The sequence below is a fragment of the Chanodichthys erythropterus genome, chromosome 19 (genome assembly GCF_024489055.1).
Source record: "Chanodichthys erythropterus isolate Z2021 chromosome 19, ASM2448905v1, whole genome shotgun sequence".
Classification (NCBI taxonomy): domain Eukaryota; kingdom Metazoa; phylum Chordata; class Actinopteri; order Cypriniformes; family Xenocyprididae; genus Chanodichthys; species Chanodichthys erythropterus.
Window position 1 is genome coordinate 703,962 of NC_090239.1, and position 20,157 is coordinate 724,118.

The 20,157-nt window shown below is 34.5% G+C and overlaps 2 protein-coding genes across 2 annotated transcripts; both read left to right on the top strand.

Moving 5' to 3' along the window:
* Nucleotides 1–607: 607 nt before the first annotated feature.
* zgc:86738 (Transmembrane protein 150A-like) lies at nt 608–11,025 on the top strand. The gene is made up of 7 exons (XM_067369922.1): nt 608–672; nt 1,639–1,686; nt 2,118–2,204; nt 2,287–2,354; nt 9,675–9,802; nt 10,534–10,711; nt 10,826–11,025. Exons 1-7 carry the CDS (start codon nt 608–610, stop codon nt 11,023–11,025), a joined length of 774 nt encoding a protein of 257 aa, XP_067226023.1.
* Nucleotides 11,026–13,003: 1,978 nt separating this feature from the next.
* On the top strand, nt 13,004–20,036 carry dydc2 (DPY30 domain containing 2). The gene is made up of 7 exons (XM_067370242.1): nt 13,004–13,246; nt 13,522–13,641; nt 14,909–14,968; nt 15,771–15,818; nt 15,906–15,980; nt 16,051–16,137; nt 19,913–20,036. Exons 1-7 carry the CDS (start codon nt 13,100–13,102, stop codon nt 19,952–19,954), a joined length of 579 nt encoding a protein of 192 aa, XP_067226343.1. The 5' UTR covers nt 13,004–13,099; the 3' UTR covers nt 19,955–20,036.
* The last annotated feature ends 121 nt before the right edge of the window (nt 20,037–20,157 follow it).

Below are 20,157 nucleotides of genomic sequence, written 5' to 3' on the forward strand. Positions count from 1 at the left end.
GAATTTCAGCATCATTACTCCAGTCTTCAGTGTCACAAATCATTTTTCATTCAATCAGTTCGAAATAACAGCATTTCTTTGAAATACATTTTTTTTTATTATTATTATAAATGTCTTTATTGACATTTTTAATCAATTTAAATTGTGTCCTTGCTAAATAAATGTATTGGTTCTTTCAAAAATAAACAAAAACCTTATGAATGTTTCTTCCGCCCCCTGCTGGACTGACACTGTGGAACACCTGAAGAGAGCAGGAGATCAGAAGTAGGTGATTTTGTCCAGCTGCAGCTGCTGGTGTTTCTTTCAGATGTGGAGCCCGAGGCTGTTTGTGACATGAGAAGAGCTGAAGCTGAAGTCTGACTGTGAGATGATGATGATGATGATGAAGAGGAAGAGGAGGAGCATCAGATCAGGCCTCACATGTGTTTCTCTCCTCATGAACCAGACCACAAACTGACAGAAAACACTTCAGAAGTTCAGCTCCTGCTGTCATGAGTCGATCTTTCAGCAGTTCTGGGATGTTTTGAGCTGAATGAAGATGAGTGCTGATCGGTGTGGAGTTTGATTTGAAGAAATGATTCAGAGAAACTCCTGCAGGAGAGTGAAAATGTCTCTGTGGTTCCTGCTGCCCATCAGTCTGCCTGTGTTCACACTGCCTGGAATCTGGATCATGTGAGTCTTCTTTATTAATATCCTCAAATTACATCAACATTAAGAGTTTATATTAATCTGGAGATGTCAATAACACTCTGAATGCATTTCAGCTACATTTGATCATTTTAATCTAAGATTTACTTTTATAGCTGATCTTTTGGACGAGAGTGTTAATAATTCTCATGCAATTCTGTTGGTTAGAATTTTATTCTGCCTGTTATTTTAATTGTAAAAGTTTTGGTCAACTTTCAGTCTGTTGAGTTTGAAAAATATCCTATTGAATCTGTTGCAGTGTTATTTTAGTGTCTTTGACACCATTATTATAGTTTTTGTTAATATTTTGAATTAGATTTTATTTTTTATATTTTCTGTTTTCATTTTAATTTTAGGTTAGTCATTTTGTTTGGTGTTTTTGTAATCATTTTTCTTCTTTTTAAATATATCTGCTTAGTTTTATTAAGTTTTAGTCTGTGGTTTTGGTTTTAAACTAAATGAAAATTAGATTTTTATTTCAGTTAATGTCTATTTTATTTCAAGTAATTCATTTTTATATGGTTTTAGTTTTAGTTAACGATAATAACCCTGGTATATTGATAAAAAAAGTACATTTTTTGGTTTTAAAAAGTGTATGTATTACATGTTATTGAATATATTATAACATTAGTCTTGGCGTTTGTCCATTTATTCATTTTGTTGTTTATATAAACTAATTAAACATTGATATTGTGTTTCAGTTTGAAGTAGCATATGATCTTTTATTAATTATATGTAATTATGTACTCATAAATATGTTATTATATATATTAATTATATATATTATGGATGAGTGGCATTAAATGTCTTTTGTAAACAGTTTCAAAGCAATATTTAATAGTTATTAGGAATCATTTTTCCCAGTTGATCCCAAAACATTTTGTAAAAAGATGTTGGATTTCTGTTTCTGTCTTTACTCTTTTAACCCGTCGCTCTCTTTCACATCCACAGATATGCGATGGCACTTTCCAATCAGCACGTGTGTCCTGTGAATAACTGGTGAATATTGAATCCTCTCTGTGGCAAACACAGAATGATGTGATTGATTTATTCAGATATCAATAGAAACTCCTCATCAATAAACGAACGAGATAATATTATCCTGTCGCGTTTGATTAGATCACATTGATTATTATGAGGTTAAAGAGGCTGAATCAATGAGGGTCTGTGACGGATGAATCTGCTCTGGTTCACATTGATCAGTGTGTTAAATGTTTTTACTATCTCATATTCATTAGTGAGTAGGAAGGATTTTGTAGTGTTCAAAAACAAAACCACTGAATCTTATGAAAACCCATTTTTATGTATATTTAGTCTGTTTTGTTCAATAATATTGTTGTATTTAAACTATATTATGTTTGAAGTGAAATTAGCATACATTGTCACGGTATGTTGTGTGTGTGTGTGTGTGTGTGTGTGTGTGTGTGTAGGGTGTATAATTCAACCTGTGAGACGTCTTTGGTTCTTCAGAGCGGATCTGATCTGTGCTGCACGCTGGATAATATCCCACTCATCAGGTACCACAACATCACGTTTAATTTGAAGATAAGCAAAAAGTATTGCCAGACGTGTTAAAATCCTCATCATGTGTGTGTTTAGTAAATGTGGCGGCGTTCCTCCAGAGAGCTGCTGGTTCAGTCTGCTGTGCAGTGCTGCTTCATTCTTGGGTGAGAGATTCATTGATTCAATTCTGAACTATAAAACATCTCTTTCTCCTTCATGATTGACAGCAGCCAGCGAAACATTTAAGATAGTTCATTTAAGATTGTTTTATATTTTGCAGTGACTGTGATTGTTGCTTTGTATTTTGCAGTGATTGTTCTTTTTATGTTTTGCAGTGACTGTGAATATGTTTTGTGTTGCAGTGACTGTGATTGTTGTTTTTTGTTTTGACAGTGACTGTGATTGTTATGTTTTCCTGTGACTGTGATTTTTGTTTTGCATTTACTGTGATTGTTCTGTTTTGTGCGTTCCAGTGACTGTTATTATGATTTGTGTTGCAGTGACTGTGATTGTTGTTTTTTGTTTTTCAGTGACTGTGATCGTTTTGTTTGCAGTGACTGTGATTGTTTTGTTTCGCAGTGACAGTGATTGTTTTGTGTTTTGCAATGACTGCGATTGTTGTTTTGCAGTGACTGTTATTGTTTGGTTTTGGAGTGACTGTGATTATGCTTTGTGTTGCAGTGACTGTTATTGTTCTGTTTTTTGTTTTGCAGTGACTGTGATTGTTTGGTTTTGCAGTGACTGTGATTATGTTTTGTGTTGCAGTGACTGTGATTGTTTTTTTGTTTGACAGTGACTGTGATTGTTTGGTTTTGCAGTGACTGTGATTATGTTTTGTGTTGCAGTGACTGTGATAGTTATGTTTTTTATTTTGCAGTGACTGTGATTATGTTTTACAGTGACTGATTGTTTTGTGTTGCAGTGACTGTGATTGTTGTTTTGTTTGACAGTGACTGTGATTTATTTGTTTTGCAGTGACTGTGATTGTTTTGTTTTGCAGTGACTGTGATTGTTTTTTGTTTGACGGTGACTGTGATTGTTGTTTTGTGTTTTGCAGTGATTGTGTTTATGTTTTACAGTGACTGTGATTGTTTTGTTTTACAGTGACTGTGATTGTTTTGTTTTACAGTGACTGTGATTGTTTTTTTGTTTGACAGTGACTGTGATTGTTTTGTTTTACAGTGACTGATTGTTTTGTGTTGCAGTGACTGTGATTGTTTTTTTGTTTGACAGTGACTGTGATTGTTGTTTTTTTTGTTTTACAGTGACTGTGATTGTTTTGTGTTGCAGTGACTGTGATTGTTTTTTGTTTGACAGTGACTGTGATTGTTTTTTTGTTTGACAGTGACTGTGATTGTTTTGTTTTACAGTGACTGTGATTGTTTTGTGTTGCAGTGACTGTGATTGTTTTGTTTTACAGTGACTGTGATTGTTTTGTTTTACAGTGACTGTGATTGTTTTTTTGTTTGACAGTGACTGTGATTGTTTTGTTTTACAGTGACTGATTGTTTTGTGTTGCAGTGACTGTGATTGTTGTTGTTTTTTTTTGCAGTGACTGTGATTGTTGTTTTTTTGTTTTACAGTGACTGTGATTGTTTTGTTTTGCAGTGATTGTGATTGTTTTGTGTTGCAGTGACTGTGATTGTTTTTTTTTTTGTTTGACAGTGACTGATTGTTTTACAGTGACTGTGATTGTTTTTTTGTTTGACAGTGACTGTGATTGTTTTGTGTTGCAGTGACTGTGATTGTTTTGTTTTGCAGTGATTGTGATTGTTTTGTGTTGCAGTGACTGTGATTGTTTTTTTGTTTGACAGTGACTGTGATTGTTTTGTTTTACAGTGACTGTGATTGTTTTGTGTTGCAGTGACTGTGATTGTTTTTTTTGTTTGACAGTGACTGTGATTGTTTTGTTTTACAGTGACTGTGATTGTTTTGTGTTGCAGTGACTGTGATTGTTTTGTTTTGCAGTGACTGTGATTGTTTTTTTGTTTGACAGTGATTGTGATTGTTTTGTTTTACAGTGACTGATTGTTTTGTGTTGCAGTGACTGTGATTGTTGTTGTTTTTTTGCAGTGACTGTGATTGTTGTTTTTTTGTTTGAGAGTGACTGTGATTGTTTTGTTTTGCAGTGACTGTGATTGTTTTGTTTTGCAGTAACTATGATTGTTTTTTTGTTTGACAGTGATGGTGATTGTTTTTTTGTTTGACAGTGACTGTGATTGTTTTGTTTTACAGTGACTGTGATTGTTTTGTGTTGCAGTGACTGTGATTGTTTTTTTGTTTGACAGTGACTGTGATTGTTTTGTGTTGCAGTGACTGTGATTGTTTTTTTTGTTTGACAGTGACTGTGATTGTTTTGTTTTACAGTGACTGTGATTGTTTTGTTTTGCAGTGACTGTGATTGTTTTTTTGTTTGACAGTGATTGTGATTGTTTTGTTTTACAGTGACTGATTGTTTTGTGTTGCAGTGACTGTGATTGTTGTTGTTTTTTTGCAGTGACTGTGATTGTTGTTTTTTTGTTTGAGAGTGACTGATTGTTTTGTTTTGCCATGACTGTGATTGTTTTGTGTTGCAGTGACTGTGATTGTTTTTTTGTTTGACAGTGACTGTGATTTATTTGTTTTGCAGTGACTGTGATTGTTTTTTTGTTTGACAGTGACTGTGATTGTTTTGTTTTGCAGTGACTGTGATTGTTTTTTTGTTTGACAGTGACTGTGATTGTTTTTTTGTTTGACAGTGACTGTGATTGTTTTGTTTTGCAGTGACTGTGATTGTTGTTTTGTGTTTTGCAGTGATTGTGTTTATGTTTTACAGTGACTGATATTGTTTTGTTTTACAGTGACTGTGATTGTTTTGTGTTGCAGTGACTGTGATTGTTTTTTTGTTTGACAGTGACTGTGATTTATTTGTTTTGCAGTGACTGTGATTGTTTTTTTGTTTGACAGTGACTGTGATTGTTTTGTTTTGCAGTGACTGTGATTGTTTTTTGTTTGACAGTGACTGTGATTGTTTTGTTTTGCAGTGACTGTGATTGTTTTTTGTTTGACAGTGACTGTGATTGGTCTGTTGTGTGTTGCAGTGACTGTGATTGTTGTGTGTTGCAGTGACTGTGATTGGTCTGTTGTGTGTTGCAGTGACTGTGATTGTTGTTTTTTTGTTTGAGAGTGACTGTGATTGTTTTGTTTTGCAGTGACTGTGATTGTTGTTTTGTGTTTTGCAGTGATTGTGTTTATGTTTGACAGTGATGGTGATTGTTTTTTTGTTTGACAGTGACTGTGATTGTTTTGTTTTACAGTGACTGTGATTGTTTTGTGTTGCAGTGACTGTGATTGTTTTTTTGTTTGACAGTGACTGTGATTGTTTTGTGTTGCAGTGACTGTGATTGTTTTTTTTGTTTGACAGTGACTGTGATTGTTTTGTTTTACAGTGACTGTGATTGTTTTGTTTTGCAGTGACTGTGATTGTTTTTTTGTTTGACAGTGATTGTGATTGTTTTGTTTTACAGTGACTGATTGTTTTGTGTTGCAGTGACTGTGATTGTTGTTTTTTTGCAGTGACTGTGATTGTTGTTTTTTTGTTTGAGAGTGACTGTGATTGTTTTGTTTTGCAGTGACTGATTGTTTTGTGTTGCAGTGACTGTGATTGTTTTTTTGTTTGACAGTGACTGTGATTTATTTGTTTTACAGTGACTGATATTGTTTTGTTTTACAGTGACTGTGATTGTTTTGTGTTGCAGTGACTGTGATTGTTTTTTTGTTTGACAGTGACTGTGATTTATTTGTTTTGCAGTGACTGTGATTGTTTTTTTGTTTGACAGTGACTGTGATTGTTTTGTTTTGCAGTGACTGTGATTGTTTTTTTGTTTGACAGTGACTGTGATTGTTTTGTTTTACAGTGACTGTGATTGTTTTGTTTTACAGTGACTGTGATTGTTTTTTTGTTTGACAGTGACTGTGATTGTTTTGTTTTACAGTGACTGATTGTTTTGTGTTGCAGTGACTGTGATTGTTTTTTTGTTTGACAGTGACTGTGATTGTTTTGTTTTACAGTGACTGATTGTTTTGTGTTGCAGTGACTGTGATTGTTTTTTGTTTGACAGTGACTGTGATTGTTTTTTTGTTTGACAGTGACTGTGATTGTTTTGTTTTACAGTGACTGTGATTGTTTTGTGTTGCAGTGACTGTGATTGTTTTGTTTTACAGTGACTGTGATTGTTTTGTTTTACAGTGACTGTGATTGTTTTTTTGTTTGACAGTGACTGTGATTGTTTTGTTTTACAGTGACTGATTGTTTTGTGTTGCAGTGACTGTGATTGTTTTGTTTTGCAGTGACTGTGATTGTTTTTTTGTTTGACAGTGATTGTGATTGTTTTGTTTTACAGTGACTGATTGTTTTGTGTTGCAGTGACTGTGATTGTTGTTGTTTTTTTTGCAGTGACTGTGATTGTTGTTTTTTTGTTTTACAGTGACTGTGATTGTTTTGTTTTGCAGTGATTGTGATTGTTTTGTGTTGCAGTGACTGTGATTGTTTTTTTTTTTGTTTGACAGTGACTGATTGTTTTGCAGTGACTGTGATTGTTTTTTTGTTTGACAGTGACTGTGATTGTTTTGTGTTGCAGTGACTGTGATTGTTTTGTTTTGCAGTGATTGTGATTGTTTTGTGTTGCAGTGACTGTGATTGTTTTTTTGTTTGACAGTGACTGTGATTGTTTTGTTTTACAGTGACTGTGATTTTTTTTTGTTTGACAGTGACTGTGATTGTTTTGTTTGACAGTGACTGTGATTGTTTTGTTTTACAGTGACTGTGATTGTTTTGTGTTGCAGTGACTGTGATTGTAGTTTTTCTTTTTCAGTGACTGTGATTGTTGTTTTTTTGTTTGACAGTGATTGTGATTGTTTTGTTTTACAGTGACTGATTGTTTTGTGTTGCAGTGACTGTGATTGTTGTTGTTTTTTTGCAGTGACTGTGATTGTTGTTTTTTTGTTTGAGAGTGACTGTGATTGTTTTGTTTTGCAGTGACTGTGATTGTTTTGTTTTGCAGTAACTATGATTGTTTTTTTGTTTGACAGTGATGGTGATTGTTTTTTTGTTTGACAGTGACTGTGATTGTTTTGTTTTACAGTGACTGTGATTGTTTTGTGTTGCAGTGACTGTGATTGTTTTGTTTGACAGTGACTGTGATTGTTTTGTGTTGCAGTGACTGTGATTGTTTTTTTTGTTTGACAGTGACTGTGATTGTTTTGTTTTACAGTGACTGATTGTTTTGTGTTGCAGTGACTGTGATTGTTGTTGTTTTTTTGCAGTGACTGTGATTGTTGTTTTTTTGTTTGAGAGTGACTGATTGTTTTGTTTTGCAGTGACTGTGATTGTTTTGTGTTGCAGTGACTGTGATTGTTTTTTTGTTTGACAGTGACTGTGATTTATTTGTTTTGCAGTGACTGTGATTGTTTTTTTGTTTGACAGTGACTGTGATTGTTTTGTTTTGCAGTGACTGTGATTGTTTTTTTGTTTGACAGTGACTGTGATTGTTTTGTTTTGCAGTGACTGTGATTGTTTTTTGTTTGACAGTGACTGTGATTGTTGTTTTGTGTTTTGCAGTGATTGTGTTTATGTTTTACAGTGACTGATATTGTTTTGTTTTACAGTGACTGTGATTGTTTTGTGTTGCAGTGACTGTGATTGTTTTTTTGTTTGACAGTGACTGTGATTTATTTGTTTTGCAGTGACTGTGATTGTTTTTTTGTTTGACAGTGACTGTGATTGTTTTGTTTTGCAGTGACTGTGATTGTTTTTTTGTTTGACAGTGACTGTGATTGTTTTGTTTTGCAGTGACTGTGATTGTTTTTTGTTTGACAGTGACTGTGATTGTTGTTTTGTGTTTTGCAGTGATTGTGTTTATGTTTTACAGTGACTGTGATTGTTTTGTTTTGCAGTGACTGTGATTGTTTTTTTGTTTGACAGTGACTGTGATTGTTTTGTTTTGCAGTGACTGTGATTGTTGTTTTGTGTTTTGCAGTGATTGTGTTTATGTTTTACAGTGACTGATATTGTTTTGTTTTACAGTGACTGTGATTGTTTTGTGTTGCAGTGACTGTGATTGTTTTTTTTGTTTGACAGTGACTGTGATTGTTTTGTTTTACAGTGACTGTGATTGTTTTGTTTTGCAGTGACTGATTGTTTTGTGTTGCAGTGACTGTGATTGTTGTTGTTTTTTTGCAGTGACTGTGATTGTTGTTTTTTTGTTTGAGAGTGACTGTGATTGTTTTGTTTTGCAGTGACTGTGATTGTTTTGTTTTGCAGTAACTATGATTGTTTTTTTGTTTGACAGTGATGGTGATTGTTTTTTTGTTTGACAGTGACTGTGATTGTTTTGTTTTACAGTGACTGTGATTGTTTTGTGTTGCAGTGACTGTGATTGTTTTTTTGTTTGACAGTGACTGTGATTGTTTTGTGTTGCAGTGACTGTGATTGTTTTTTTTGTTTGACAGTGACTGTGATTGTTTTGTTTTACAGTGACTGTGATTGTTTTGTTTTGCAGTGACTGTGATTGTTTTTTTGTTTGACAGTGATTGTGATTGTTTTGTTTTACAGTGACTGATTGTTTTGTGTTGCAGTGACTGTGATTGTTGTTTTTTTGCAGTGACTGTGATTGTTGTTTTTTTGTTTGAGAGTGACTGTGATTGTTTTGTTTTGCAGTGACTGATTGTTTTGTGTTGCAGTGACTGTGATTGTTTTTTTGTTTGACAGTGACTGTGATTTATTTGTTTTACAGTGACTGATATTGTTTTGTTTTACAGTGACTGTGATTGTTTTGTGTTGCAGTGACTGTGATTGTTTTTTTGTTTGACAGTGACTGTGATTTATTTGTTTTGCAGTGACTGTGATTGTTTTTTTGTTTGACAGTGACTGTGATTGTTTTGTTTTGCAGTGACTGTGATTGTTTTTTTGTTTGACAGTGACTGTGATTGTTTTGTTTTGCAGTGACTGTGATTGTTTTTTGTTTGACAGTGACTGTGATTGTTGTTTTGTGTTTTGCAGTGATTGTGTTTATGTTTTACAGTGACTGTGATTGTTTTTTTGTTTGACAGTGACTGTGATTGTTTTTTTGTTTGACAGTGACTGTGATTGTTTTGTTTTGCAGTGACTGTGATTGTTTTTTTGTTTGACAGTGACTGTGATTGTTTTGTTTTGCAGTGACTGTGATTGTTTTTTGTTTGACAGTGACTGTGATTGTTGTTTTGTGTTTTGCAGTGATTGTGTTTATGTTTTACAGTGACTGTGATTGTTTTGTTTTGCAGTGACTGTGATTGTTTTTTTGTTTGACAGTGACTGTGATTGTTTTGTTTTGCAGTGACTGTGATTGTTGTTTTGTGTTTTGCAGTGACTGATTTTTATGTTTTCCAGTGACTGTGATAGATGTGTTTTGTGTTTTGCAGTGATTGTGTTTATGTTTTACAGTGACTGTGATTGTTTTGTTTTGCAGTGACTGTGATTGGTTTGCTGCGTTACGCTCAACTGATCCATAAGGAGAGCAACAATGTGTTAAACATCGAGGGTCTGTTTGCCGGATGGCTCTGTGCCGCAGGACTCATGATTGTTGGAAACTTCCAAGTAAGAAAACAAGGACAAATTGACTCTTTTTTTCAATATGATTCATTAAAGAGTATTACAATTCACAGTGTTTTCATCTACTCCTTCATATCTGAATTTCTCCATAAGCACCATGTAGGTTATTTTGTTATTTTACTCCACTACATTGATATATTTACAAGAGTCCAATATTTTGAAGTATACTTTAATGGATTGTGATGGTTTCAACTCCTTTTTTAATAGACTGATTCATATGAAACGATTTTTGTTTATTTTACTCTTTTCATATTTTGCCACATTTTAACATGTTTCTTGCCATGCAAACAAACAACCATAGATGCATTTACAGTACCTAGCAATAAACTACAAACTAACATCATTTGATAGAATGTTCTGGAACATCTGAAGTGCTGCTCATCGTCTGGGCGTCTCCTCCATATCTCTGCCTGCGCCTTTCAACTTTTATCGAAGCAAGAACAAACACACTTTGTTTTTCCTCATTCATTGAAACTTTTCATTCCTGCTGCTATAGTTTACTTGAATTAGCCCATAAATGTGTGTTTGTCTTTTCTTCAGCAGATATTATATAACATTATTATGATCAGATAAACATGGCTGACTGTGCAGGGTCTCTCATGTCTGCATCCGCCGATTGTGTGTTATTGCGAAATCAAAGGCTTTCCTCCTGCAACGATGGAGGTGTGTGCAAATGTGCTTCAATAAAGCAATGTTTTTCTCTGTGTTTTCTGCAGGTGGACCATGCTAAAGTCCTTCATTATGTGGGCGCGGGTCTGGCCTTCCCCGCCAGTCTGCTGTTTGTGTGTGTGCAGACGCTGCTGTCGTACCGCGCGGCCGAGACACGGAGAGACTTCCAGACGGCTCATCTGCGGCTCACGCTCACCTCACTGGCCTTCGCCACCCTCATACTCAGTATCCTTTACTGCAACAGAAAGAAAACTGTTCATAGCTTTTTCCTGTAGTCAAAGTGCTCATAAATCTAGCCATAAATGCTGTGCGGTTAATCCTTAACGTTCTGTCCTGCAGGCGGTGTGTTTTTCATTCAGGAGAGTTTCGTTCTTCAGCACGCCGCTGCCATACTGGAGTGGACGTTTGCGATCATCGTGCTGGTGTTTTACAGCTCGTTCTCGCACGAGTTCAGCTCCATCTCTTCAGAAACACTCGTGGCTCTGATGACGAGACGAGCCGGTTCTTCTTCTGAGGGACGGAAACTAGAGAAAGTCTAGACAAACGTCTGACGTGTGAACATTTGAGCAGTGATTATAGAGAGAAGATGAGACTTAATGTGCAACCTGGTGGAAAAATCTTTACATTACATTCTTAAAAATAAAGGCTCTTTAAAGTGGCATCGATGGTTCCATGAAGAATCTTTCCATTGCACAAAAGGTTCTTAATAGTGGAAACATTTTCTTTAGATTATTAAAATGTTCACTAAAAAGGTTCTTTTAAGAACTGATGATCACTGAAAGTGTTTTATGGTGAACTCAAGTTCAAGTGCCTAATAGCAAATTGTCTGAATGTTCAACAATAATGTTCTTGAATCATGTTTGTGGATCATATTCAGTTTCTCATGTTCTGCATTATGATGAACTTTATCTAAAGTATGTGTGCAGAAATGTTTGTTTGCATTGTATTGTCAACATATTTTCCACTTTTCTTTGGTAAGAATGTTCTGTAATATTTCACTAGTTTATCTTCATGTCCTCACAGAAAATATATCAGAATAATGACCTGCTATATCTTGACTGTGTTTTTATTATGGATCTGTATTTTATCAAAGACATTTATTTGCATAATTACTGTTCAATAAGTTTAGTAGAAACACTTTGTGAAAGCTTTCATAATGACGTATGGAAGCTTGTTTCTCACATTTATCTGACTTTTTTCCTCAGAATTGTGAATTTATTCCCAGTTTTTATGAATTGTGAGATATAAACTTGCAATTCTGAGGGGGAAAAAGATGTAATTACCTTTTTATTTTTTTCAACTTTCCATAATGCAGGATCATTGTTTGTTGCAAGCCTGAGGCGTTTCAGCCATAGATATATTTATGTAGATTTATCATTAGCAGTAAGCTGTCCACCATATTGGAAAGGTCAGAGCCGTTCAACTCATGTCAAAAAGATCGTATTTATGAGCTGAACGCAACCACAAAGTCGTAAATACCAGTGAGATGCTCAGGATTTTCTTTAAACCCCGATCTTTATGATTTGGGGGCGTGTCAGTAAGAAACAATATTTAGCAGTGACATTGTCAGGCTTTTTTATTTACAACAAAATAAGCTAATTCTCTGCACAAAACATATAGCATTGTAGTATAACAATATAATATGTAACGATAAAGTTTACAATGACTTCATAAATTAATTAAAAAAATCTGATGCACATACAGAAAAAATTTAACTGGCACCGCGTTCGTTCCGTAAGTAGAATAGGGAAGGCGTAGGACATACAGCATAAGCTTTTTGAAGAATGGTGGAAGCACGTGCAAGCGATCATTTGTGTTTATAGAGCATATACAGTTTAATTTTTTTTTGAAAATGACCAATTGTTTCTCTAGATAAGACTCTTATTCTTCATCTGGTATCGTTTAAAGCTCTTTGAAGCTGCACTGAAACTGTAACTTTGACCTTCAATCGTTTGGAGGCCAGTGAAGTCCACTATATGGAGAAAAATCCTGGAATGTTTTAATCAAAAACCTTCATTTCTTTTCCACTGAAGAAAGAAAGACATGGATATATTGGATGACATGGAGGTGAGTAAATTATCAGGAAAATTTTATTTAAAAGTTAACTAATCCTTTAAGAAGCATGTATGAATATCTATATCTGCAAAAGACTTAAGCAGATGATTTTGCTAAACTAATACAATACAACAAAAACATCAGCTAACATGACATAAAAAGCAAACATAGTAAAAACCTGTAAAATTGAGTTAATTCATATAAAAACTCAAACCAACACGTTCTGAAACACATGTGAGAGGTTATCATCACCTTTCTTCAGAAATTTAATTTCACAATCAGAAGCTGCTCAATGTTGTGGCATCATTGATTTTACTGTGAGTGACGTCACGCTGACCGTTCCAAGATGGCGGGCGCGCCGACGCGTCTGGAGCGGTTGAATGAGGAATCTACGTTTACACATATCTAGGGTTTCAATGCTGCGCCGTTACCATGGAGATTGTAAACAGAACCTAACACAAACCAACATGTCTACTCTTTAATATTATCGCTAAAACGCCATTTGACGACAGTTTGGATAGATAAATATAGCTGTTATCTCTCTCGCAGGTGGATCAGATGGACTCGCAGTATGTGAGCAGGACTCTGGGCCGCTGTCTCTCCGAAGGTCTCGCCGAGCTGATCGAACTCAGACCGCTGGATCCCATCGAGTTCCTGTCGCTCTGGATCCTCAAATACAAACACAACCAGGAGCTCAAACTGGAGGTCAAATACACTGTCTCTGTCTGCTGTAGTCTTCTGAAGACTGAATTCATTGACATGACATGAACATGAACTAATTATTAATGTAAATATACTTACTTAATGTAAGTTTAGGTAAAGTAGTTGAATGTCCATGAGCTACTGCATGGGGTCCATGGGTTTAATGATACCTAATGAACATCTTTGTAAGAACAGGTGGATGTTGTTGTTAGTTGGAGTTTTTGAGTGTAAATATCCCCACTAACAGAATCATAATCCATCACTGTATATTTTGTCAGAAAGCCGCTCATCAGAGACAGTTAGAGGAGGAGCAGCGGCGGCTCCATGAGGAGACACTCCATCAGAAGATCCTGCAGGAGGAGCAGAACCGGATCAGAGCCGCACATGAGCAGATCCAGGTGACACTGCAGGAGCAGAGAGAGATTGTGTCATTCACCCTTATAGGTTCTTCTTAGACCCCAAACGACGTTTGCTAAAATAAAAAAAAAATGTTCACTTTGTCCAAATGACATGAAACTTTGTACAGTTGTTACACTTTCTAGATCTACAAATAAAAAATAACTGGAGTGATATCTTGTTTTTATGTTAGTGTAGAAAAAAAGTCACACTCAGGGTCTTTGGGGTCTCCAGACAATAACATGAAATTCTGTAACAAAATAATTGTTTTTTAAAACAAATGTAATTTTACTCTGTTTATTAATGTTTTTACTCCATATTTGTGCAGTTTTTGGAGGATTTGTCATATATTTTAAATTTATATAAATAAATAAATATTTTTTTAACCAGGTTTTTATACAAAAACAGCTTTTTATGTCAAATTCACTTTATAAAAGACCCACATTTCTAACTTTCATTCATGGGGATCACATGGATAATTTGACATGGTTTAGTTTGAGATTTTTGCCCATCTTTTGGAAAATGCAGTTTTAAAAGTAAAAAATGATCACTTTATCCAGCAACATTAAAATGACTTTTTGTCAAAGTTTAGCATTTTTTGTACTGAAAACAAAAAAAGTTTATCAAAAATGTTGATTTTGAGGATTAATTTTGTCTATTTTTTAAGCGGGGTCTCATCATAATGTAACAATATTGAAAATTTTATTATAAAAAATGCTAAACTTTGACAAAAAGTAGCTTTTATTGTCATAATTGTGATTTGATAATATTTAGATCTGAATCAGCTGAAAATACTTGTGTAAAGATGTCTTTCAGTCAGTCAAACAGCAAATAGTGGAGCTCTGCAGCATCTGCTGGATAAAGTGATCATTTTTTACTTTTAAAACTGCATTTTCCAAAAGATGGGCAAAAATCTCAAACTAAACCATGTCAAATTATCCATGTGATCCCCATGAAGTTACAAATTTGGGTCTTTTATAAAGTGAATTTTACATAAAAAGCTGTTTTTGTATAAAAACCTACTCAACAAAATATTTATTTATTTATATAAATTTAAAAATATGATAAATTCTCCAAAAACTGCACAAATGTGGATTAAAACATTGAAACATTAATAAACAGAGTCAAATTACATTTGTTTAAAAAAAACAAAACAATTATTTTGTTGTCTGTGGTCTCTGGAGACTCTGAGTGTACTTCCCAAATGAAGACCGCACAAGTGTTCAGAGCAAATATTCTCTATAATCATTTGTTCTGTTGTTTTGACAGAGAGTTCCTGAATCAGCAGACGAGAGTAAACCTGCAGATCTGAACCAGAGAGAAGATGAGGTTTGTGTTTCTGCTTCACACTTTCACCTCTCTTTCTTCTGTCTAACATTTACACACACATTAACGCACACGTCATTAACTACTCTCCACCCGTAAGACCTTCGTTCATCTTTAGAACACAAAATAAGATATTTTTGATGAAATCCGAGAGGTTTATGACTCATCCATCTACGGCCACTTTCAATGTCCAGAAAGGTACTAAAGACATTGTTAAAACAGTCATGTGACTGCAGTGGATCAACCTTCATTTATACTTTTTGTGCACAAAAACAAAACAAAAATAATGACTTTATTCAACAATCTCTGTCATTATCTTACGCAGGTGACGCAGTGAAGCTTCAGTGTTTATGTCCGAATGCCGGTTCAGTATTGGCCAAAGCTGATCACGTGATCAGCATGACGCATGAGTGTGATGCTGACGCAGGAGCTGGCCAATAATGAGTCAATGTTCTGACGATGAACCTGGAAGCGCTGGACGTAAACAACATATGAGAATGACACAGAAGAGAAGAGATTGTTGAATAAAGTCATTATTTTTGTTTTGTTTTTGTGCACAAAAAGTATAAATTAAGGTTGATCCACTGCAGTCACATGACTGTTTTAACAATGTCTTTAGTACCTTTCTGGACCTTAAAAGTGTCATTAAATGGACTAGTCTTAGATTTCATCAAAAATATCTTAATTTGTGTTCTGAAGATGAATGAAGGTCTTACGGGTGTGGAACGACATGAGGGAGAATAATTAATGACAGAATTATCACTTTTGGCCGAATTAATCATTTAAGTTGTGTTTTTCTCTGCAGAGAGAGACTGCTGATCACACAGAGTCAGAAACAGTGCTGAATGATCAGGTGATTAATCACATGATGACACCCTCAATCAGGGAGGTTTACAAAACGAAAGCCGCTGCTCATCCGCTCTGTGTTTTTCCCCATCAGGAGGAGGAAACTAATGAAGATCAAACCTCTGAGATCCTGAACCCAGAGGAGCCGGAGGATCACAGCGACACACAGGTGCGCACGTGACAAATCATTCATTTACTCTTCACTGCAGTCCTCTAAATGAGCTGTGTTCATCTCTCAGAACGAGAGTAACGAAGCAGACGCTCCTTCTGAAGAGAACCAACCCGGAGCAGAGAAAACTGAAGATTCTGATCAGAGACCGATAAAGGTGAGATCAACCCACATTTATTTAGACATTCAGAACAAAAACATGAACAGCAAAACAGATAGATGGATGGATGGATGGATGGATGGATGGATAGATAGATAGATAGATAGAGGATGGATGGATAGATAGATAGATAGATAGATAGATGGATAGATAGAGAATGGATGGATGGATGGATAGATAGATAGATAGATAGATAGATAGATAGATAGATAGATAGATAGATAGATAGATAGATAGATAGATAGATAGATAGATAGAGGATGGATGGATAGAGGATGGATGGATGGATAGATAGATAGATAGATAGATAGATAGATAGATAGATAGATAGATAGATAGATAGATAGATAGATAGATAGAGGATGGATGGATAGAGGATGGATGGATGGATAGATAGATAGATAGATAGATAGATAGATAGATAGATAGATAGATAGATAGATAGATAGATAGATAGATAGATAGATAGATAGATAGATAGATAGATAGATAGATAGATAGATAGAGGATGGATAGATAGATAGATAGATAGATAGATAGATAGATAGATAGATAGATAGATAGATAGATAGATAGATAGATAGATAGATAGATAGATAGATAGATAGATAGAGGATGGATGGATAGAGGATGGATAGATAGATAGATAGATAGATAGATAGATAGATAGATAGAGGATGGATGGATGGATAGATAGATAGATAGATAGATAGATAGATAGATAGAGGATAGATAGATAGATAGATAGATAGATAGATAGATAGATAGATAGATAGATAGATAGATAGATAGAGGATGGATGGATAGGTAGATAGATAGATAGAGGATAGATAGATAGATAGATAGATAGATAGATAGATAGATAGATAGATAGATAGATAGATAGATAGATAGATAGATAGATAGATAGATAGATAGATAGATAGATAGATAGTGTTAGCGATTGCACTCGCGATCAGAGGCATAATAAGACCATGGCGACAGGAAATCCCAGTTGAGGTGTATTTATTGTGCAGACAGTGCAAATCCCACAGCGAGAGAAAAAAAAAACAAACAACAAAAAAAAAAATAAATAAATGTTGAGAAAAAAAATATTTACAAGTTCTTTGTGGGAATGTAGTCACAACAGCAGTTAGTAGTTTGAATAACAAACTTTCGTGAACAGAAGCTCCTATTGCTTTGATTCACTTCAACTGCACACAACCAACCTGACCCTCTAGATTCAGTTTCACTCTACTCAACATGTGCTACCTCTGGCAGCCATTTTGTAGTCTAGGCCACACCCTGGAGTGTACCATTCTACAGGTAAGTTGTACTTTCTTACATATGCACTTCTTATCCACTTATGCATATAAAACAACATCTATCTGTATTTAAATGACACTATAACACAATATAACAATTTAACAAATGATTTAACAAAGATAAACCTTGTTTTACAGGAATATTATAAACCCCCCTATGACATCATCCCAACATGGTTTCTCCCATTCAGAAGGCACATCCACCATGTTTAAATACTCTACTTTTAAAACAATACAGGTTTGATCACTGGTGTTTTACAAGCAGGTAAGTTATATTTGTTATACTGTGTAAGCCCATCTTAAATAAAAAATTAAAAATCAGACACGTGTATTGTGGTTATTCATGCTAACAATGATTGAGCAATGCTAATGCTAACACATTGTACATCCACTACACCTAACAAACAAATGCACATTGTACCCCCTCATATCTTAAACACATAAAACACTATACATTCAAAAACATTGCACAAGTCTGCATATGCATGATATCAGTGTCAATAAACAGACAATGTTAATGCTGCAACAATGTACGTGTGTGTTAGATATGGTGTATGTGCATAGTCCAAACATGATCACAGGGTTGCCCCGTGACAGATAGATAGATAGATAGATAGAGGATGGATAGATAGATAGATAGATAGATAGATAGATAGATAGATAGATAGATAGATAGATAGATAGATAGATAGATAGAGGATGGATGGATAGATAGATAGATAGAGGATGGATAGATAGATAGATAGATAGATAGATAGATAGATAGATAGATAGATAGATAGATAGATAGATAGATAGAGGATGGATGGATAGATAGATAGATAGATAGATAGATAGATAGATAGATAGATAGATAGATAGATAGATAGATAGATAGATAGATAGATAGATAGATAGATAGATAGATAGATAGATAGATAGATAGATAGATAGAGGATGGATGGATAGAGGATGGATGGATGGATAGATAGATAGATAGATAGATAGATAGAGGATAGATAGATAGATAGATAGATAGATAGATAGAGGATGGATGGATAGGTAGATAGATAGATAGAGGATGGATAGATAGATAGATAGATAGATAGATAGATAGAGGATGGATGGATAGATAGATAGATAGATAGATAGATAGATAGATAGATAGATAGATAGAGGATGGATAGATAGATAGATAGATAGATAGAGGATGGATGGATAGATAGATAGATAGATAGATAGATAGAGGATGGATAGATAGATAGATAGATAGATAGATAGATAGATAGAGGATGGATGGATAGGTAGATAGATAGATAGAGGATGGATAGATAGATAGATAGATAGATAGATAGATAGATAGAGGATGGATGGATAGATAGATAGATAGATAGATAGAGGATGGATAGATAGATAGATAGATAGATAGATAGATAGATAGATAGATAGATAGATAGATAGAGGATGGATGGATAGGTAGATAGATAGATAGAGGATGGATAGATAGATAGATAGATAGATAGATAGATAGATAGAGGATGGATGGATAGATAGATAGATAGATAGATAGAGGATTGATAGATAGATAGATAGATAGATAGATAGATAGAGGATGGATGGATAGATAGATAGATAGATAGATAGATAGATAGAGGATGGATAGATAGATAGATAGATAGATAGATAGATAGATAGATAGATAGATAGATAGATAGATAGAGGATGGATAGATAGATAGATAGATAGATAGATAGATAGATAGATAGATAGAGGATGGATGGATAGATAGATAGATAGATAGATAGATAGATAGATAGATAGATAGATAGATAGATAGATAGAGGATGGATAGATAGATAGATAGATAGATAGATAGATAGATAGATAGAGGATGGATGGATAGGTAGATAGATAGATAGAGGATGGATAGATAGATAGATAGATAGATAGATAGATAGATAGATAGATAGATAGATAGATAGAGGATGGATGGATAGATAGATAGATAGATAGATAGATAGAGGATGGATAGATAGATAGATAGATAGATAGATAGATAGATAGATAGATAGATAGATAGATAGATAGATAGATAGATAGATAGATAGTCTGTACAGTATGTACTCGTTTATTCATTTCTAGGACACGTTCTGCGTGTTTTTATGAACAATTCACTATACTCTTCTGTTTTTCACATGCGCTCTGAAGTTTCCCAAAGCTTCTCACATCAGTGTTTCGAAGCACATCAAAATAGGCTTCATTTTCTCTATGCACAGTATAATTTATGCATTTCTTTTGATTTGAGGTGAAATATTGAACACTTTTTAGTGAGATTCATGTTAATAGTTCATCTCATACACAACAAAGCTAACTCAAAGTGCCTTACTTAAAAGAGATTTAAAAAAAATAATCATAAAAGATTCTTTAGATATAAAAGTAACATGAAGAAAAGAGGACATAAATAAGATGTGTGTGTGTTTTGTGTGCAGGAGGAAGACGAGGAAGATGACGGAGCCGAAACCACAACATGACGTGTGTTTCATTATTAATCTCTGCTTTTGCTCGATTTAATCTCATGCATATTGATATTAAATTATATTTATGATAACTGAACTTTTCTGTCGTGTTTTACTTTCTAGAATGAGTGTGTTTGGTGCATCAGTCACAATACTGATTTAAAATCCATTTTTTAATAGATTTAATAACTCAAGTATGGTTTTCAGCCAAAGAAGAC